Source organism: Orycteropus afer, unplaced genomic scaffold, assembly GCF_000298275.1.
Source record: "Orycteropus afer afer isolate SDZICR_OR568_19922 unplaced genomic scaffold, OryAfe1.0 scaffold00014, whole genome shotgun sequence".
NCBI lineage: Eukaryota > Metazoa > Chordata > Mammalia > Tubulidentata > Orycteropodidae > Orycteropus > Orycteropus afer.
In genome coordinates, this window is record NW_006921601.1 from 6,176,139 (window position 1) to 6,198,199 (window position 22,061).

At 38.6% G+C, this 22,061-nt stretch overlaps 1 protein-coding gene across 1 annotated transcript in view; it reads left to right on the plus strand.

Annotated features, from left to right (window-relative positions):
- The first annotated feature begins 4,722 nt into the window (after positions 1–4,722).
- ZNF143 (zinc finger protein 143) overlaps positions 4,723–22,061 on the plus strand; it is an 87,259-nt gene continuing 69,920 nt past the window's right edge. The window contains exons 1-6 of the mRNA XM_007955032.2: positions 4,723–4,834; positions 5,137–5,229; positions 6,046–6,129; positions 6,613–6,693; positions 11,989–12,185; positions 12,782–12,856. Coding sequence (XP_007953223.1) covers positions 4,723–4,834; positions 5,137–5,229; positions 6,046–6,129; positions 6,613–6,693; positions 11,989–12,185; positions 12,782–12,856 — 642 coding nt within the window. The remainder of the gene's footprint in view (positions 4,835–5,136; positions 5,230–6,045; positions 6,130–6,612; positions 6,694–11,988; positions 12,186–12,781; positions 12,857–22,061) is intronic.

Here is a 22,061-nt window from a genome sequence, read left to right on the forward strand (position 1 = left end):
CCTGATATTATCCTTTTTATTTCAGTTGGTTCTGTTGTGATGTCACCCATTTCATTTCTTATTCGTGTTATTTGTATTCTCTCCCTCTAATTACTACCTTTCTTAAGGTGACCCTTCCTAAAGATGTTATGTTCATCTTACGTGGTCATTTCCACATCACCTTAGAAAGTTGGTGAAAGAATTACTAACATATGACAGTGGATAATGGTATGAACAACTGTAGAATGTTTGATCATTGGCTTGTTTGGACCTTTTCTTTACCTTGTATTTTGATCCTTTTCTAACTAAAGACAGTAATTGTTTCACAGAGTCTTTTGAAAACTTTAAAAATAAAATAAGTTGTATACCTGCCATCATTTATCATCTCTGATAGGTTTCATTTGAACACTTCTGAGTTCTTTCTCCCTTCACTATACCATCTATTTGCCAGCGGTATGTGTCTAGAAAATTACCTGTGTATCTTTCAGTTAGACCGGATTTTTTTTTTTCTTGTGATTTGGTGAAAATTTACAGAGCAAATACACTTTCCATACAGCAGTTCACATACACTTTGTCTCATGACATTGACCACAGTTTAGCACAATGCAACATCTCCCCTCCCACTTCCTCCCAATAGTTACCTCTTCCCTGTGTCCATCTCTCCATGCACTCTTACCCCCTGAGCTGTCTCCCTGTGCATAAGCAGCCCTTCTTTCTCCCATGCTTATTCTCTCCAAGGAGTGTATCTACCTTAGGTAAATGCTTAACTGATATGCCTGTCTATTGTTAGGCTGGAAGCCATGGGTGTGCATTCAGTTCCAGACCCGAAGGGCAGCTAGGGGCCATAGTCTCAGTAGTTCTACCAGGCTCCCTCAGGCCAGCAAACCTGTTCCCCACTTTTTTTTTTTTGTTGTCCAGGTGATTTTGAGTTTTGTTCCACATTGTTCTCCCTCTCTATCCAGGATCTCCTACAAAGATCTTCTTCCAAGTGGTTGACAGTAGTAGCGAAGCACCATCTATTTCTTCTGGTGTCATAGTCATATAGGCTGCAGATTGGATGGTGTACCAGTCGCTAGGACCAATTGTTTCCATGAATTTTTGGTTTTTTTCATTCTTCTTGGCTCTGGACGAGGAGAGACCCATCGTTGCATCTAGATGGCAACTTGCAAGCTTTTAAGATCTCAGTCGCTACTTGCCACAGTAGGAGGTTGAACAATGTTTTGTGTAGTATGTTATGCCAATTGAGTTTGATGTCCTCTGTGACTATCGTCCTGAGCCCACAGGTTCAACTACTCGGTCCCTCTGGGTAGCTGGCTGTGACCAAGAAGTGACTACAGCCTTTCCCCTTGTCAGCCCCATTATATACCTGGGAATTCAGATCATACACATAAAGTTAATAGACCACTTTCTGCCAACTCTATACATGTTCTTGGGTGCACTCTCCACTACATATACATACCTAATATTTCAGCCTATCCACCCATATACCCGTGTTTGCCTTCACTGAACACACCGTACTATATGCGCAAAAGGGTTCATCTTTGTTGTCTGTACTTCCCACGTACCTCTCTGTGTCTTTCTCTTCCTTAATGCTACTGTATTCATCACTCACATTTGGTACATAGCCCTCTTCTTCACCCAAATCAAAACTTACCTCTATCTATCTAACTAACAGTATTCCCTCCCCTCCCTTCCCACCCCTGGTAACCAAAAAAGAAAATAGTCTTCCATAGATAAATGTTTCCTTGACTATTATGTTAACAGATTATTACCATATTTGTCCTTTTGTGATTGACTTATTTCACTCAGCATAATGTCCTCCAAGTTCATCCGTGTTATGCGGTGTTTTGCAGATTCTACATTATTCTTTAGGGTTGCATAGTATTCCATTGTGTGTATGTACCATAGTTTGGATATCCATTCCTCAGTTGATGGACACCTAGGTTGTTTCCATCTTTTGGCTATTGTAAATAGTGCTATGATGAACATGGATGTGCATATGTCTGTTCTTGTCATAGCTCTCACTTCTTTAGGGTATATTCCTAGTAATGGAATAGCTGGGTCAGCTATTTTTTGTTTCATTATGATAGAAACCATAGTTACAGAAGTTTTCCTCAAGAAATATAACCATTATCAGCTTTCAGAAAAGAGAGAACTTGTTGCAGTTATCATGTCAGTTACCAGTTAATACAACATGTTGTTATGATTATTTGTCTGTTTATGAGTAAGTGAATGAAAAGGTCCAGTGCTTTTTAGCCTGAATTAAGGTCAAACCACAGACATTTTATTTTTAATTCTTATTGTGATTTAGGTGAAAGTTTACAGAGCAAATTTACTTTCTACACAGCAGCTCACATATACTTTATCTCATGACATTGCAATTTCCCACAATGCAGCAGCTCCCCTCTTGCTTCCTCCCTGTAGTTACTTCTTCTCACAGACATTTCTTAACATCCTGACACACCCATGTAATCTGCCTTTGGCAAAATTTATCTCCTAGCTGAATATTATACAAATCACACGGTGCTGCTTACTACATCTTTATAGGTTTTTCTCTCTTTGCATTTCCTAACTCTTAAGTTATTTTTGTAATACAGTGATGATACTAGCTCTGAAAATTAGCCTGACCCCTTCCTATCCTCATCAGAGGTCTTAACAGCAAGGTACCAGTGTTACTTTGAGGTGTCTATATTTGTCTTTGGAGGTACCAAGCAAGCGTTAATTCTCTTCACTCCTTTGTAGATGTTCTATGCTATTCTACCAACAGTTAGAGAATACGAGTCTCTAGAAAGTCAGCCTTTGACTTATTACAGCACTGATAATTTTCTGTGAGTCTGAACCACAGTCCCTCATTACACATTTGGTCCATAGAGGGTGCAGTTGATAGTGTTTCTAAAATAAAAATCTTTAAGCAGGCCTGAACGTAAGTATAATTGGAAATTACTACTACTATCTGCATATTGCTACTTTTTAAAATACTGAGATTGAAATCAGATCTTTAGATTTGGGGAGGTCCTCGAGATTCTCTGGTCTAGTTCCCTGGTTCAAGCAGCTAAGTTATCCCAGCTTGTGTTTGAGGCAACCCAAGGCCCACAGTGGTGAAGGGAGCTGGAGGTGAGAGAGAAGAATGGGCTTGTGGTGGTGGTTGATAAAAGAGCTCTTCCAGCCATTCACGTGATACCTTTTGTGTGCCTATTTTGTGTCAAATATCTTTTCTAGGGAGTAGAGTCAAAAGTGAGAAAACATAAAAATCCTAATCCATTCTAGAGGAGGAGGAAACATAATTAACAAAATAAATATATGTGACAATTTAAATAATAAGGATTGTGCAGAAATGTAAAGAGAAAGAGGATGTGCCACAGTTGTGAGGGTTGGGAAGTGTAGACATTAGAACAAAGACTGAAGGTAAAGGAATAAACCATGAAGATACTGAGAAGTATGTTTCAGATAGAAGGAATATCAGGTAAAAAGGTCCTGAGGCAGCAAAATGCCCAAGATGTTTAAGGAAAAGCAAGAATGGCAGTGTGGCTGAAGTAGTGTGAACGAAACAGAAAACAGTAGGAAATGAAAGGCAAGATTATTGACATCATAGGCCAGTGTAAGGCCTGTTGGCATTTGTTCTGTTGAGAAGTCTTCAGAGGCTACTAAGGAGATGAGATAGAGAATCTAACTTTTCCCTTCAGAAGGGTACTCTGCTGTGTTGATGCTGTGGGGAGGCCAGTTTGGAAGTGGGGAGACCAGTTTGGATGCTTTAACAGTAAGGCAGGTAAGAGATGGTGGTGGCTTGGATCAGGGAAGTAATGGTGAAAGTTGTGAGAAAGGGCCAGGTTAAAGATAAATTTCTGAAGATTGAGTCAACATAATTCACTGATGGGTAGTATGTGGGAATCTTAAACTTTGTTAAACCCAAAGAACTGTAGTGGTGGGAATTTTAGATGTGGTATGGAACTGAGAGGTAACATTTATCAGTATGTGTAGTAGTTTACTATTGAACTATGAAAACATGCTTTGGACTGTGGGTTACTACTATTACTTTGTATGTTGTTGTTGTTGTTAGGTGCCGTCGAGTTGGCTTCAACTCACAGCAACTCCGTGTACAACAGAACGAAACTGCCCGGTCCTGTGCCAGCCTCACAATACTTGCTATTCCTGAGCCCATCATTGCAGCCACTGGGTCAATCCATCTCATTGAAGGCCTTCCCTTTTTTGTTGATCCTCCACTTTACCTTTCTGACAGCATGACCAAAGTAGGTGAGGCAAATCTGGTCATTCTTGCTTCCAAGGAGCATTCTGGCTGTACTTCTTCCAGGACAGATTTTTTTGTTCGTTCTTTTGACAGTCCATGGTACTCTTCAGTATCCCACACTGGCACCACGACTCAGAAGCATCGACTCTTCTTCAGTCTTCCTTATTCATTGTCCAGTCCTCACATGCATATGAGGCAATTGAAAATACCATGGCTTGGGTTAGGCGCACCTTAGTCTTCAAAGAGACATCTTTGCTTTTCAGTATTTTAAAGAGGTCTTTGCAGCGTATTTTCCGAGGGCAGTAGGTCATCTGATGTTTTGACTGCTTCTTCCATTGGTGTATTACTTCTGTTATGTTGTATACATTATTTACATTATTTCAAATACAGCTTACTTCCACAGAATTTTTTTTTCCTGTGGTTCAAAAATATTCTTTATAGCTTTCATTTCATCTTTCTTTGTTCTCAAATGCCTATATTTTTCTTCAAGGTAGAAAATGTTGTTAGCACAAATAAATCGAGATTCTCAGGGAATGACAGAGTTTCCTGGAGGAGGAATGGAGGCTCAACACGTTACCCTATGCCTGACAGAGGCAGTAACTGTGGCAGGTGAGTAGTCTTGTTTAAAGGGGTCATATGGGTCTGGAAATAACACTTAAGGGAAAATGAAAACTTCTAGTACTGTCTTTATTTCACTATTCCTAAGTTAGCATAAACTTAAGTATTTCTATGAGCCTTTCTACTTTGGTGCAGATGCTGAGTTCAGTAGGGCAGGGAAATATTTTTTGTAATATTAAAAGAAGCTCCCTGTCTTTTTGTCTAGTTATCACTTAATTTTTTTTTTTTTAAGTAATTTAATCCACATGCACGTATGATGGTTATCTAAAAGAAGTATTTTTTTTCCCCAATAGATGGTGACAATTTAGAAAATATGGAAGGTGTAAGCTTGCAAGCAGTAACACTTGCAGATGGTTCTACCGCTTACATACAACACAATTCTAAAGGTATGTGCCTCGTATACAGCTGATTAATACTAATGATATATGACCTCAGAGTTGGAGTACCTAGCAACTATTTTCCTCTTCCAATCCCTCCTAAAAATGTTTTATAGCATGTTAAGTTGAAATCATTACAATTTAACTTTTTGTTTTGATAATTTGGAGACACCCTTTGAGATATTTGAAAAGTACCAAAATTAGCCAGGGATGGAGTTCTAAGGGGTGTCCCCAACCTGTTTCTACTGAGACTTTTCTATTTTACTTCCATAATTATTTAATGATTTTATAAAAATATGTATAAGTTTAAAAAAATGCATTTTATTTGATTTTGTTTTTAAAACCTTGTCTATGAATCAGTGTTTACTTTGCTCTAAGAAATAGCCCAGTTCTCAAACTCCTTAGTACATGGGTATATAAACAAGGGTCTTATACCCCTCAACAGTGAGAATGACAGTTGCCCTCAAATACCTATCCATCTTCCAAGTGTCAACTTCCCAGTCTATGATCAGGATCACTAGTCCTCAGGGGCTCTCAAAATTACATAGAATTTCCACTTACGTAGCCTGCTATGGTGAGCCATTCTTCCTCTTGAATTTGTCTAAATAAAAACTGGAGGGGAGGAAGGATGGCTGAGGGAGGATTTTCTGCTTTCTGTAGGATCACTGGATGTGTTATTGAATTGCCTCAGAACATTGAGGGAAGAATCAAGATGAACATGATCTTAAGTAGTGTATATTTTTATAGTTGATACCATTTTGAAATTGTATAAAGTTTTAAAATTTTTGTTTGTGCTTATGTATTGGTTTGAATCTTGTGTTTCAGATGGAAAGCTCATAGATGGCCAAGTCATTCAGTTGGAAGATGGCTCTGCTGCCTATGTACAACATGTACCTATACCGAAAACTAGTAAGTATTTAAGATACAGCATAGGAAATCCTCCTTATTGTCATACTTCAGTATCTGCTGCCTCCAGCTCCCTTGTCCTATCTAAACTATGTCCTAGAGAGGAGTGAAAGACCATTTTAACATAATCAAAATTTTCTCCCAAAGATAATGAAAGAAGCTACAGGATTGTACTCTGGAGATATATGAGCAAAAGTCCTTAAAGAATTTTCCTAATATTTCAGTTGACTCCTTCATTTCTCTCCTTTCTTTCCTTCTTCCAACTGTCCTCATCCCCTGGTATATATTCCTAAAATAAGTGTTCTAGTTTTGTTTTGTTTGTTTTTTAACCTTTAAACACTCAGATCAGCTTTATTAGAAATACTGAAATGTTCAAGAATTGTTAAAATGTGTTTAATGATTTATTGACTCTCTTGTTTCTAAGTGAATTCATCAGAATGTACTTTAAAAATATGGGATCTAAATGTAAGCATTCTTCTTGAGCAGGGGACAGTTTGCGTCTAGAGGATGGTCAAGCAGTGCAGTTAGAAGATGGAACTACAGCATTTATTCACCATACCTCCAAAGGTAAAAAATGACTTTGCAAATATGAAATAAACTAAAGCAGAAGTGGATGTGTGAAAGAAGTTAGACCTACCTTTAGCTGCTGAAGGAACTCTGGTGTTGTAGTGGGTAAGGCATTTGGCTGCTAACCAGAAGGTCAGTGGTTCAAATCCACGAGCTGCTCCACTGGAGGAAGATGAGGCAATCTCCTTGCATAAAGATTTATAGCCTTGGAAACCCAGTGGGGATCACTGTGAGTTGGAATCATTTTGATGGCAGTGGGTTTGGTTTTTGGTTTTAGCTGCTGAAGTGCTATCAGGTAAAAGAAGAATTGTACTTACTCTCTGAAGGGCAAGGTGGCAGATTTTGGCATGGTTTAAGGAAAAACTTTCTAACATTTTGAGCTGTCTAATATCTGGTTTCTGGGAAGACTTCAAGTAGAGGCTGCTTTTAAAGTATGAAATTAGACATTTGAGAGTTAAATTACTGATTTTTTTTCTTACTGTAATTTCTTTAGTAAAGTCATCTGCCTATTGTTTTTGACTTTAATTAAAATTAAGTTTTAAAAAATCTGAAGCATATATAGCAAAATGCTTATTAACTATGTGTGGAGAGAACCAGGGATTTGAGGTGGATTGCATGAGATTGAAAAGCATAGCTCTGTTGCCAAATTATCTTTGTTCAAATCCTGGGTCATTTGTTTTTTTTAGCTGTGTGACCTTGAGTAAATTAGTTAACCTCCCTGTACTTCAGTTTCATCATCATCTATAAAATGAGGAGTATGATGTGTCTACGTCATAGGGTTGTTGTGAAGACAGAACATGAAACACATGTAAAGCATTTAGAACAGTGCTTGTCACATAGTAAATGCTCAATAAATGTTAACTGTTACTATTTTTGGAATCAACTTAATGACAGTGGATTTTGGGGGTTTTATTATTTATAAAATACTTATTATGGAATAACACAACATGTTTTAGAAACAGTGCTTAGAAACACTTGTTTGTTTAGTAGTTGGAATTAATTATGTTCATTGTAATTGGCTAGATTTATTATTTCACAGTGCCATTGTGTAGCATTTATACTGTTATACTACAACTATTGGTAGTTATTTAGAGGAAGAAAAAACATGGGCTTTGAAGTTATATTGACCTGAGTTCATATCCTGGTTTCTCTACATAATGATTTTAACTGTTAATTCTTAGCTTTTTAATCTTCTGTTTCCTAAAGAAAGTGACTTAATTTCCTGAAACATTAGTGTCTTTATTTGTGCAATTAGCGTGGTAAATAGACCCACCTGACAGAATTGTTGTGCAGTTTAAATGAAATAAAACATGTAAAGCATGTTGTTAGATGTTCATAGTAAGCATTCTATAAAATTGTATTCCCATCTTCATTTAAATAAGTAAACATTATCAGACTTTAATGCCGATCTCTATTTTTTTATTTTAAGTGTTTGTTTTACATTCAACATTATGTGTACATTTAGTTTCACTCCCCTTTTACCATGCCCAACCCTAACCCAGTCTCCTCCCCTCCCTGTCAGTAACCCTCCTCCCTGTGCCCCTCATAGTTATACACTCCTGTGTGTCCTGTATTACCTCTATGTGAATGTTGCCCCTCTGGTGCTCCATGGTCTGTTGCTCCAAGTGATGTATTTCCGTAGAGTATGTTAGTACGTCACCCTGGGTTGAGTGGTCTGCATGTACATCCTGGGCTGAGAGCCAGCCCCTGGAAGTGAGTTTTATGCCAGGTACAGAATATATTCCAGGGCCATAGTATTGGGGGTCTCACCAGACTCCATCCGACCAGTAATTCTGGTTATTATTGAGTTTTTGGATTTTGTTCCATGTTTTTCCTCCCACTCTATCTAGGATCTCCAGATTTGATCCTTTCCTGAATGGTTGGCATTGGTAGCTGGGTACCATCTTGTTCTTCTGGTCTCAAGGGCCATCATGTCCTAGGGCTAATTGCTTCCAAATGCCTTTTTTTTTTTTTTGTCATCATTAGCTTGATATATATTTTTTCCATCCTTTTATTTTTTATTTTTTTAAATGCATTTTATTGAAATATAATTTATGTACAGTGAAATACACAAAACTAAAGTGACATGGGTCAGTGCTTTTTTTTTTTTTTTGCAGTGTTCCTTCCCCTCCCACCCCTGGCAACCAACAAAGTTTCCCTCCATATATAAACCTTTCCTTGACCCTCCACAACAATGAACTATATTTGTCCTTCTGTGATTGACTTTTTTCATTCAGCATAATGTCCTCCAAGTTCATCCATATTATGTGGTGTTTCACAGACTCTACATTATTCTTTAGCGCTGCATATAGCATTCCATTATGTGTATGTACCATAGTTTGGTCATCCACTCTTCCGCTGTAAATCTTAGAGAAAAGTCCCTTGCCAGATATGTAATTATTGGCAGATATGAATTTGTTGCTGCATTTTTGTTATGTTATTTTGCATAATGTTCTGGTTACCTAGTGCCACTCTGACAAGAAATATACCACAAATGGGATGGCCTTAACAAACGAGTTTTTTCTTACAATTTGGAGGCTTTAAGTCCAAGTTCAAAGTGCCAGGTTCTAGGGGCTGGGTAAAAGCCCCTCAAACAAGGGCATTTGGAAGCAGTTAGCCCTAGGACACGGGGTCCAGCTCTGCCTCCTGCTCCCGGCCCACTGGCGCTAGATGCGTTTCTTCACTCATACAGCTGCTGGCTGCTGAGGCTAAGAAGCCCCAAGGTTGACAAGTCAAAAGGCACAGCCCTGATGTTACCAAACCACACAGCAGGACATTAACTTAAGTCCATTGTAAGTCCCAAGGTCGGCAGAGCATAGCACGCTGCTGAGCAACGACACGGCTACATGCAGGGTCCAAGCGTGCCAAAGGCTAGAGACCATTCTCAAAGCTTTTCCTTATATGCAGGAAGCAGACCACATACCCAAAGGCAGCTACTCAGCTGCTCCCAGTAGATTCCACCATGGAGTTGATTACCAGCCTCATTATGGGGAGTACTACATCTAGCTGCCCAACCACTCAACCAGGCCTAGCCAAGTTGACATACAAACATTAACCATCACCCATGGTGTCGATTTCTTTGTTCCATATAATTTTCTGTGCTGAGCTCATTTTGTTTATGAATCGTGTTATCACTTCTTTCATTGCTGTTGTTTTAGTATTTGCTGAATATTTAAGCTGGTCCTCTTTTTTGATGTGAAGGCTTATCATTTTTCTTTGAGGTTATCCTGTGATTATAGTTTTCTTCCCAAGTTTAGCACAATCCGTTCTATCTTATAGTTGTCTTGACTTCCCTACCATCTAGAAGTTCTGTAATGACACAGTTTTTTCCCTCTCTTTGGCTTGTAGTTGTCTTCCTTTGTCAGTTATGTTTCTGATTCCCTGTTTACAGTCTTGTAGACTTATTTACTTTAGATACTTCCATAGCTGGGTTGGTTTCTGGGATATATCTTCGTGTGTGTTAATGGTCAGTTGTTGTTGGCTGTTGTTGCTTCTTTGTCCAAAGGGCATCCTTTAGCATCTCTTGTAAGGTTGGTCTGGCTTTAACAAATTCCTTAATTTCTGCTTATCTGGAAGTGTCCTAATTTCATCATCATATTTGAGGGACAGTTTTGCTGGGTACATAATTCTTGGTTGGAAATTTTTCTCTTTCAATGTTTTATATATAACATCTCATTGTCTTCTCGCCTACATGGTTTCTCTCGAGAAATCAAGCTTAGTCTTTTTGGTTGTCCCTTGTAGGTAACTTTTTGTTTTTCCCGTGCTACTGTTATGATTTTTTCTTTGTCTTTGGTTTTGGTAAATCTGGGTGATTTTGTTTTGGGGTCTGTCCTATTTGGGATTCATTGGACTTCCTGAATGGATATGTTCTCATCTTTTATCATATCAGGAAAATTCTCTTTCAACAAATCTTCAGCAATTTTCTCTGCAGTTTTATTTGTGTCTTCCTGTTCTGGAAGTCCAATGACATGTAGGTTATTCCTTTTGATGGTATCCCACATGAACCTTAGGCTTTCTTCATTTTGTTTTGTTCTTTTTCCTGATTTATCCCTTTCCAAAGAAGTGTTCAGCTATTTGCCTTCAATCTCCCTGATTCTGTCTTCCATTGATTCAATTCTGCTCCTTTGGCCATTCAATGTTTTCTCTACTTCTGAAAATCTAGTATTAATCTTCTGGATTTCTGTGTGTAGATTTTGTATCATTTCTAAGTTTTCATTTATTTTGTCATTTTGTTCTTGTATTGTCTTTTGAAATTGTTGTAGGGTTTTCTCTGTGTTTTCCTTGATCTGTCTCTCAATTCATTGAAGATACCCAAATATTCTTTTGAATTCCTTGTCAGGGAGTTCCAGTGCTGCGTCTTCCTCAGGGATGTGTTTTGAGTCTGTATCTTGGTCCCTTGTTTCTTCTACTTTATCTTGCTTCTTCATGTGAACTGTGATGCTCTTTTGTCTCCGGGGCATTGGACGTTTTTGTGTTTATATTTAATTGGTGATTGTGTGTTGGAGTGACTTGCCCATGATTTTTGTTTTCTTTGTATGTTATCTGCGCAAGTAGGTTACTGTGCTGTGCTCCTGTATTTGCTAGTGGGCAGCACTTATACTCACCACCTGTCTGCTTTCCTGTTGTCAGCCTCTTGTATGTCCCTGTTGACCGTGGCAAACAGAGCCTATTCTTAGGTCCCTGGAATCCTATGAGAATGCTTATCACTTTAAAATCCAAAATGGTTGCCACTCATAAAGATTCAAAATGGCTGCACCCTCAATCACTTTAAATATCTAAAATGGCTACCGCTTGTAAACAATCAAAATGGCTGTGCCCTCGGTCACTTTAAATATCCAAAATGGCTGCCACATGTAAACAGTCAAAATGGCTGCGCCCTCTGGATAGCAGAAAGTCAACAGCTCAGGTTGTCTCCTACCTTGCTGTTTCCATTCCTAGTCATAGGCCACCAACACAAGTCATCTGTGCAGCCCTCGGTGACCAGTGCTGATCTTTAGGTCAATTTTCAGGTCCCAACACCACTTGGAAGTATTCAGGCTATTGGTCCTGTCAGAGTAGCTGACAGTCTGCAGCTCTGATGGTCTCTCTACTCACTATTTTCCTTCAGGTTTTTCCTCTAGTTGGTGCCTAATCCACTTCTGTATAGTTCCTTTCAAAGCTCAGGGCTCCAGGATTATCTTCTGTATCTCTGTCAATTGGTTTTTCTTTTCTTTGTTGAAGAGGGTCTGTGTCGCTTGTCTGCCTATTCCAAGTTGCCCTTGTTTTTTTTAATTCCAGTCTCTTTCATTCCCTCAGATAGTTATGACCAGAGTGCATTACAAGCAGTTCAGCTGGAAGATGGCACCACAGCTTATATCCATCATGCAGTGCAAGTCCCACAGTCTGACACCATCTTGGCAATTCAGGCTGATGGGACAGTGGCAGGTCTGCATACTGGGGATGCAACAATTGACCCTGATACTATCAGTGCTTTGGAACAGTATGCAGCAAAGGTAAGGTAATTTATAATGTCAAGAGCATCCCAAATTACAGAATCATAATTTTTCATTAAGAAAAAAGGAAGGGGGATTAAAAAAAAAACACACATACTGTACTTTATTTAACAAATAAGAAACTGGTAATTCAAAGTCACAGTCAGACAGCTGTGATCAAGAAGAAGATCAGTATTTCTGTTAAAAATGAAAGAAAAGTTGAAGTGTAAAATAAATATTGGAAGAAAAAGGGGAATGGGATGGGGGATTTATAGCAAATGAACGGGTGGCATAACTCATAAAAATAAATATTCAGTAAGTTGCATAAAAGAAATAGTAAATATAAATGGAACTGCTTATGAATGAGGAAGTAGAAATTAGAGAGTGGAAAAGGTAAAGAAACGTCTCAAGTTTTACATCAAAAAGTGCTAATATTTTTTGCTTTGAACATATGTCTTTATATAATTCAAAAGGGTTTTTTTTTTTTTTACTTCAATATGGAAATTTTCAAATGTGTGCAAAATAAGATGATAATGAATCTTTATGTACTCATCACCCAGCATAAACAACTATCAAGGTGAAATTTTTTAAGCTTTATTTTATTCCCATATTTCTAGGTGTCCATTGATGGAAGTGAAAGTGTAACAGGCACTGGAATGATAGGAGAAAATGAGCAAGAGAAAAAAATGCAGGTATATGAAGTTACTTTTTTATATAATAGTTCTTTTATGTTGCTGTTTCTAGGCCGTTGTGTGGATGAAAGCAAGAAGAGGGAAAATCCCAATTTAGAAGAAATGTGTATGTGTTAGCAGCTTTCTCAAACTGCCTCAGATCCAGCATTTTTTATATGGATGAAAGTGGCACTAAAGGAAATAGAAATATCACAGAAATCCAGATATATCCTGTTTTCTGGGATCCAGGGCAGCTTTGGAGACCAAGTAATCTTCTGACCTCCCCTACCTAGCATGGTAGTTTATAGATTGTTTTTCTGGGGCTCTGTTATTACTGCAACTAACCCCTCTCCTGCTACTTCACCTTTTTTTTTTTTTTTTGCTGCTTCACTTTTTGTATCTTTTTATTTGTTCTGCTACTGAGTCCCTCTGTATTTTCTTGTTCAAATTCTGGAGGACAAATCTAGCCTAGCTAATTTTCATTGTTCCTATGGGGCAAAGTTTTTGTACTTTTATACAGTTTTTAAATTAAGGGCTCTCCTAAACTGTCTGCTTCCTGGGCTGCAGACAGCTTAGGAGATGGCCCGTAATTCAAATGCTCACTGGCTGGATCCAGTCATTGGCTACTCCTTATGCAAGTAACAGCCTAAAGCAGCAGTGCTTCTAAAAGTTGTACAGTAACTTACAAAGAAGTCACAAATCAAGAGCTACCATAATTAAAAATTCAAAACTTGAATAAGGTTGATTTAAATATGTTTATGTGCATGGAGAGGAGCTATTCTTAGAACTTACATAATCATTGTAGCAAATTCTTTTTTTTTTCTTCTTTAAGCAAGTTTGAGTTTAATTTAGTTTGACCTAAAGAGTACCTAAGCTAAGGATAAGTTAGGCCTAATCCTGGAATAGGTCACCAGATGGCCTGATTACATTCTCAGATGAACAGGAAGAAGTGAGATGGAGAGTGGCAGTATGTCAATGTCATGCACACAAACACACACATCAGTTTGCTTGGTGCATTCTACTTAGTCATCTGTGCCCTAGGCCTGGCTGTACCATATTTTTACCTTAATAGTGCTCTTTATTTTCTCAGCAATTAATACTAATTTCTGCTGACTGCTTTCTCATTCTCTTACATTCTTCAGAGAGTATTACCATATTTGACTCTCATTCTTAAGTTAATGCTTTGGCCACATTTTTCAACTTGAGTGTTAGCATCAGCACTTAATAACATAATTAGGGGGGTTATCAAGAAGATTTTATATTTATGATAACAGTAAATGATAAAATAACAGAAATTACTGGAATCTAGTTTAATGCTAGTAAACACTGCTAAATAGCCAATTTTTTTTTTCTTTATTGTGATTTGGGTGGAAGTTTACAAAGCAGATCCATTTTCTGTACAGCAGTTGATACACATTCTGTTTCTTGACATTAATTGCAATTCCTATAATGTAACAGCTCTCTTCCTACTTCCTCCCTGTGGGTACCTTTTCCCTGTGTCCTTCCCTATGCATTCCTGCCCTGTGCTCTGTCTCCCTGTACAAATACTGCCATGATGATCTCCCATGGTTGATTGACCTAAAGACTGTACCTACCTTGTGTAAATGTTGACCTCATACATCTTTCTGTTGTTTGGCTGGAAGCCATGGGAATGAGTTCAATTCTAGGCCTAAAGGAGGGACCAGGGGCCAGAGTCTCAGGAGTCTCACCAGGCTCTATCAGAGCAGTAAGCCTGGTCTTTTTCATGATTCTACGTTTTGTTCCATGTTTTTCTCCCACAATGCAGGATTTCCTATACTGACCTTTCCTAGAAGTTGACAGGAGTAGCTGGGTACCATCCAGTCCTGATCTCAGGGTCATGTAGACTGAGGTTCTTATGGTTGATTAGTCCCTTGGATTAATTGTTTCCATGTGTCTTGGGTTTGCTCCAGACAAGGAGAGACCAGTTGTTGTATCTAGATGGCCACTTACAAGCTTTTATTTATTTATTTTAATTTTCATTATAATTTGGGTGAAAGTTTGCGGAACAAATTCATTTTCCATACAGCAGTTCATATACATTTTGTTTTCATGATGTTGGCTGCAGTTCTTCACAATGTAACAGCTCACTTCCCACTTCCTGTAGTTACCTCTTCTGACAGTTCTTCTTTCCTATGCATTCCTGCCCCCTGAGCTATCTCCCTGTGCAAACAATGCCCTTCTATTTGCCCATGATTGATCGCTCTAAGGAGTATATCTATCTGATGTAAATGTTTACCCTATACAACTATTTTTTGTTTGTCTGGAAGCCACAGGAGTGAGTTCAACTCTGGACCTGAAGGGTAACTAGGGGCCATAGTCTCAGGTGTTTTACCAGGCTCTATCAGATAAGTAAACCTGGTCTTTTTTTTTTTTTTTTTAAATGAGTTTTGAGTTTTATTCTACATTGTTTTCCCATTCTATCTAGAATCTCCTGCACTGATCCTTTTTCCAAGTGGTTGACAGTGGTAGACAGGCAATGTCTAGGTCTTCTGATCTCATAGTCATATAGACTGCGGTTTGCATGGTCTGCTAGTCCCTTGGACTAATTGTTTCCATGCGTCTTTGGTTTTCTTTATTCTTTTTTCTTCTGAATGAGGAGAGACTCATTGTATCCACATGGCTACTTGCAAGCTTTGAAGACTCCAATCTAAATAGCCAGTGTTTTTGTTCATTAGCTAAAGTGGTGGTACAAAGTGGCAATAATATAAACATAGTTTGCAATTCACTAAGGCCATCAGCTTTGAAATTATGTGATTCTTGGTGAAATTTTTTAGGAATTCTGGCAGCATAGTGGTTAGGGCATTCAGCTATTAACCAAAAGGTAGGCAGTTTAAACCCATCAGCTGATCCATAGGAGAATGATGAGGCAGCGTACTTCCATAAACCTATGGGGCCGTTCTGATCTGTACTATAGGGTCACTGTGAGTCCGAACAGATTTGATGGCAGTGGATATAAAACTCTCTTACCATGGGGAAATTTATTTCTAAATAAATATTATTTCTGACCTTAAAACATAACTAGAATTCCAGAACTGCTGCGGCAAAATGGTGTGAAAAGTCTTATTTTTACCTTTAGACATACAGGACTTTGGTTTTGATGTCAGTAGACAAGAAATAGGAAAGAGATGAATAGGACTACTTTTTTTTTTTTTGACTGTAGCTTTTTCTCCTTTGCTCTCTGTACTTTTCCCTTACAGACTAGATCTGCACTGTCCAATATGGTAGCCACTTGGCACATACGGCTTTTGAGCACTTGAAATGGGGCTAGTCCAAATTGAGATATGCTGTAAGTGTAAAATACATACTAGATTTTGAAAATTTAGTATGAAATAAAATAATGCAAAATACCTCAAGAATAATTTGTACATTATTACATGTTGAAATGGTAATATTTTGGGCATATTTGGTTAAATAAAATAGATTATTAAAATTAAGTTTGCCTGTTTCTGTCTACTTTTTAAATGTGGCTACTAGAAAATTTTAATTACATGTGTGGTCACATGTGTGGCTTGTTATATTTCTTTTCAATAGTGCTAGGCCAGAACTTAGCGAATTCTCCATCTACCAAAACAACTGAATACCAATCATATTTGAGGTTGAAGTCTTAGTATGTGTATTGAAAGGCCAAAATTCCTCACAAGGAATATTACAAACAAGCAGAACCTATAACTTCTGGCCTTGTCTCTTGGTGCTGTTAAACAGCCTATAATGAATAGGACAGGCCCCCCCACAACATAAAAATGACCCAACTCAGAATGTAAGTAGTGCTAACTTTGAGAAACCCTGACCTAAAAGTAATCTATTTTAAAATGTCTGTGTGTTCACTTGTAAGAACAACTTACATGGTGTGTGTGTGTGTATTTGGGGGAGACTGACTACTGTTATTGCCTTCATGCCGTACCACCCTTAATTAAATAAAAAACAGCATATAGTATTGGAGTGGCACATAATTTTTAATCAGGACATCTAGTTTGTGTCTCCACTTTGCTGTGCAGTGGTTGTGTGACTTTGGGTGAATTACTTAATTTCTCTGAATCTGATAGTTCTTATCTGTTAAATGAGAATAATAATTTTCTTTGCCTTACCTATAAGGAGCTCTAGTGGTGTAATGGTTAAGCATTTGGCTGCTAACCAAAAGGTCAGTGGTTCAAACTCACCAGCCAGTCTGTGGAAGAAAGATGAGGCAGTCTGCTTCCGTAGAGATTTACATCCTTGGAAACCCAATTGGGGTCCCTACGAGTCAGAATTGACTCAGTGGCAGTGAGTTTTGTTTGTTTGTTTACCTACCTAGGGTCATAAAAACCAAATGAAATTTACAGTTGATGTAATATTTTAGGTAATACATGAGAACACAAGGCGTAAACTAGTAAGTACCTACAGATGTTAATCATTGTTGATGCTTTACATTCTATGCTCTGTTAGCATTCCAGGTTTGTCTTCATGGTTTTCCAAGACTTGTCCAATTTCAAAATTAATTCCATTTGCATTGGAGATCACGGTTCTTTGGCAGAGATTTAGTCAGGGCTCTAATAGTTGGAAAGCACAGAAAGCTAGTCATGCTAAACTCAAGAAAAGAGATATATTGCAAGGATACAGCAGAACTGTAGGAACCCAAGAACAGGATGTGATTGACAGGAACTGGAATTGCAAAAAGTAAGGAATGTGTGGGCTCGGGACCATAGTTACAGGGGACATCAAGCTCAATTGGCATAACATACTACACAAAACATTGTTCCACTCCTACTTTGGTGAGTAGCAACTGGGATCTTAAAGCCTGCAAGCAGCCATCTAGATGCAGCGATGGGTCTCTCCTCGTCCAGTGCAAAAAAGAATGAAGAAAACCAAAGATTCATGGAAAGAATTAGAACTAGCAACTAGTACACCATGCGATCTGCAGTCTATATGACTGCGAGACCAGAAGAACTAGATGATGCCCAGCTACCAATGTTAACCACTCAGAGGGGTATCTATGTAGGAGACCCTGGATAGAGAGGGAGAACAATGTGGAACAAAACTCAAAAGCATTTGGGGGGAAAAAAAGGGAGGGGGACCAAGTTGGCTGGTCTGATAGAGCCTGGTAGAACCACTGAGACCATGGCTGCCCTTCAGGTCTAGAATTGAACCTACAGCTGTGGTTTCCAGCAAGCAAAAGACAGGCATAGGAGTTGAACATTTACCTGAGGTAGATACACTCCTTGGAGAGAATAATCATAGGAGAAAGCAGGGCTATTTATGCACAGGGAGACAGCTCGGGGCAGGAGTGCATGGAGGGATGGACACAGGGAAGAGGTAACTATTGGGAGGAAGTGGGAATGGAGCTGCTGCATTGTGGTGAATTGTGGTCAATGTCATGAGACAAAGTGTATGTGAACTGCTGTATGGAAAGTGAATTTGCCGTGGGTATATGGATGGATAGATGGGTAGACAGGCTGTACAATTAGGTATGTCTATGAAATGGGGAGTGTATCCAAGTACATATATAGGGTTGGCAGACAATGGTCCTGCAAGTTTATGTGAATTATCAGAATTCCCAGGTGTATAGTAGAGCTGAAAAGGGGTAAGGTTGTGGTCACTGTTTGGTCACAGACAGCTGCTATGAGAGACCGAGTAGTTGAACCTGTGGGCTTGGGACCATAGTTGCAGGGGTCATCAAGCTCAATTGGCATAACATACTACTCAAAACATTGTTCCACCTCCTGCCTTGGCAAGTAGTGACAAGGATCTTAAAAGCTAGCAAGCTGCCATCTAGATGCAACTATGGGTCTCTACTCATCCAGAACAAAGAAGAATGAAGAAAACCAAAATTCATGGAAACAATTAGTCCTAGCGACTAATACACCATCTGATCTGCAGCCTATATGACTATGAGACCAGAAGAACTAGATGGTGCCCAGCTACCACTGTCTTCCACTGGAAAGGGGATCTATGTAGGAGATACTTGATAGAGAGGGAGAACAATGTGGAACAAAACTCAAAATCATTGGAGGAAAAAAAAAAAGGGGGGGGGGGACCAGGTTTGTTGGTCCGATAGAGCTGGATGGAACCACTGAGACTATGGCCCCTAGCTGCCCTTCGGGTCTGGAATCGAACCCTCACCTGTGGTTTCCAGCCAAACAAAAAACAGGCATATGAGTTGAACATTTACCTCAAATAGATACACTCCTTGGAGAGAACAATCATGGGAGAAAGAAGGGTTGCTTATGCACAGGGAGACAGCTCAGGGGAAGGGACCCATGGAGGGATGGACACTGGGAAGAGGTCACTGTGAGGAGGAACTGGGAGGGGAGCTGTTGTATTGTGGTAAACTGTGGTCAATGTCATGAGACAAAGTGTATATGAACTGCTGTATGGAAAGTGAATTTCCTCTGTAAACCTTCACCCAAATCACAATAAAATCACAATTAAAAAAATAATAATAAAATTAAAAATAATAATAATAATAATAAAGTGAATTTGCTCTGTAAATTTTCACCCAAATCACAATTTAAAAAAAAAAAAGTGAGAAAAAAAAAGTCAGGAATGGAGACTGATTTTTTTTTCCTTTCACCTCCTCAGAAGCCATGATGCATATTTTCTTTCTCTGTTCCCTTCTTTTCTTTGCAGCAGGTTTCCTCTGCATCTTCACTGAGTTTGTACATGCTTTTTCAGGTTCATCACCCATAACCAACTCAAGATTTCTCTTTATTTCTTAGGTCAATTCCAAGGAAGGAGAATTTGTGGACTCAGCTTGACTTTTTAATCTAGGCCACAAAAAACATGGGTCACTGGCCAGTCTGTAGATGTACCATCTTCTCTGGTCAGCAGGATCTGTGGGTGGGGCGGCAAATTCTCCAAGAACATGGGTTTGAGAATTCTTTTTTTCTTTTAGTTGTTAATTTTTTAATTTAAAACAATTTAAATTTCTTTTAAATTTAAAGGTTCTTTTGATGAACAATGAAATTTGGGACCTTCCAGTTTTTTGTAAAATACATAAATCTGCTCATAGTGGCATATTGTTAAATCATCTGTGTTCTCCTGTTACCTCTTCTCTATATCTAAGCAGCCTGAAGAATTGCACCCATGCCAACATGTCACCTCCAGGGTTAGACAGAAATCACTCTTCTCTCTCTGGTAGGTTTCTTAGTGTCACCAAGCTGAGCATGAAGAAAGCAGTATGGCTGTTGATTCCTGGTGTTTAAGGAGGCATCTTGGCATGTTTCTCGCTTTTTGCCCATTGCTGTGCCACTTCAGCATCCACTTGTCTCTGCTCAGAGAGGTCGAGTTTGTTTCCTAGTACAACAATTGCTACCTCTTTTTTATCTTTGAACTTACTAATTTCTTTCTTTAGAAGTTCCACTCTTTGAAAGGAGTCAAGGTTGTTCACACTATACACAAGAACAAAACCATCAGCAAATGAAAAATAATGCTTTGGCAGCTCCACACCTTCCTGTAGGCCTCTGGTATCATAAAGATGTAACTGTTCCTTTACTCCCCGATCTGTTTCCACTGAAGCCATATATACATCTTCCATTGTTTCGCAATCTTCCATTCCTCCTCCCAGTGGAGGGAATGTCCTGGACCCTTGTGTGCCAAGGCCTTGCCACCAACCCGCACCCTTTGGGATGCCACTGCCTCTCCTACAACTTCTTTAGTGTAGGCATTTTGAATGTAAATCATGTTTTATGTTTATCTTCTGTACTTTTATCTAGTTTTGTGATCTTGAGTAAAAGCAAGTCAACTTTGCTTTTTAAGTCTCTTTTTTTCCGTCTATAAAACTATCAGATCAGTGGCTCTTAATCAGGGGCAAATAAGAGATTGAGCTGTGGAGTTTAAAAAATACCCATGACAGATCCACCAGAGATTCATGGAGCCCAGGAATTTTTAAGTAGAGTTTATATTTTTGTTTTTGATCTTCCTGGCAATGCTTATGTGCCCATATTCCCTTTTTAATAACTTTAATGAGATACATTTCACATATCACAAAATTCATCCATTTAAAGCACATGTCCAGTGGTTTAGTATATTCACAGAATTGTATTACCATCATCATAGAATTTTTTTTATCAGCCCCCCAAAATTTTTTATTTCATTTTAATATTGTTCATATATTTTTAGTGGTGGCAGTTTATACATCTTGTGGCATTTTTGGTATGTACCTAGCACTGTAAGGTATGAAGGAATGTAAGACACAGTCCTTGACTTCAAGGAGCTGTTAGATTAATAGGGGAAAGAAGAAAATACAAGTATCTTTAAGACAGTTGGCTCAAGTGCCATATTAGTGACATAAGCTAGATATTACAATCATGCTGAGGTACTGAAGAATCAGCTGTTTTTGGAATGATGAGAAGCAGGCCTTGCAGAGGTAGGGAGATGATACGAAGTTATTTCATTCTTTGTATAGGCATTTCTCCGTCTATAAGCTTTTCCCTCGTGCCCACTGGGAATCGTGCCGGCTTTTATTTAAATGCTTCATCAACATGTGCCTACCTTTATTTAGAAAATTATGTCTGTAACACTCGATAGGTACCACTGCAGCACATGAACATGACTAAATGTGTAATTTAGCAACTACATTGAGATGTACTACTTGTCTTTAAGTTTATTTAACAATTAGGAAGAAAAGCCTAAGGCAGATTCTGTGTAAACATTAGTGTCCATGTTGGGCATGTTGAACCATCATCTTCAGGACAGTTATCATCTAATGCAAGGTGCCTCTCAATCTCCTCTCCCTGATTATAGCCTCTGTAAATTCTCCACTCTCTCCCCCTACTATTTAAACATGTTTTTATTATGGTAGATCATTACCTAGACTAGTGAGGACCTGACCCATTCTCAGAGTTTAGATAACTTTATTATAAGTGAGCAGAATGATTTTTTTAAAAAGATGTTTTATCACATACAGTACAGTATGAAATAAACAAGTTTTTAAAGTGTACCTACCTTGCAAAGACCTAGAGTTAGAGAACCAAACACGCTCAGCATTTCCCAAGCTGAAAACTGCAGAAAAAATTCAAGCCTCAAGTTGCGATATTGAAAGAGTCTATGGGCAAAATATTGAATGATGCAGGAGACATCAGAAGAAAATGGCAGGAATACACAGAGTCATTGTACCAAAAAGAATTGGTCAGTGTTCATCATTTTAGGAGGTGGCATATGATCAAGAATCATTGATATTGAAGGAGGAAGTCAAAGCTGCACTGAAGGAATTGGCAAAAAACAAGGCTCC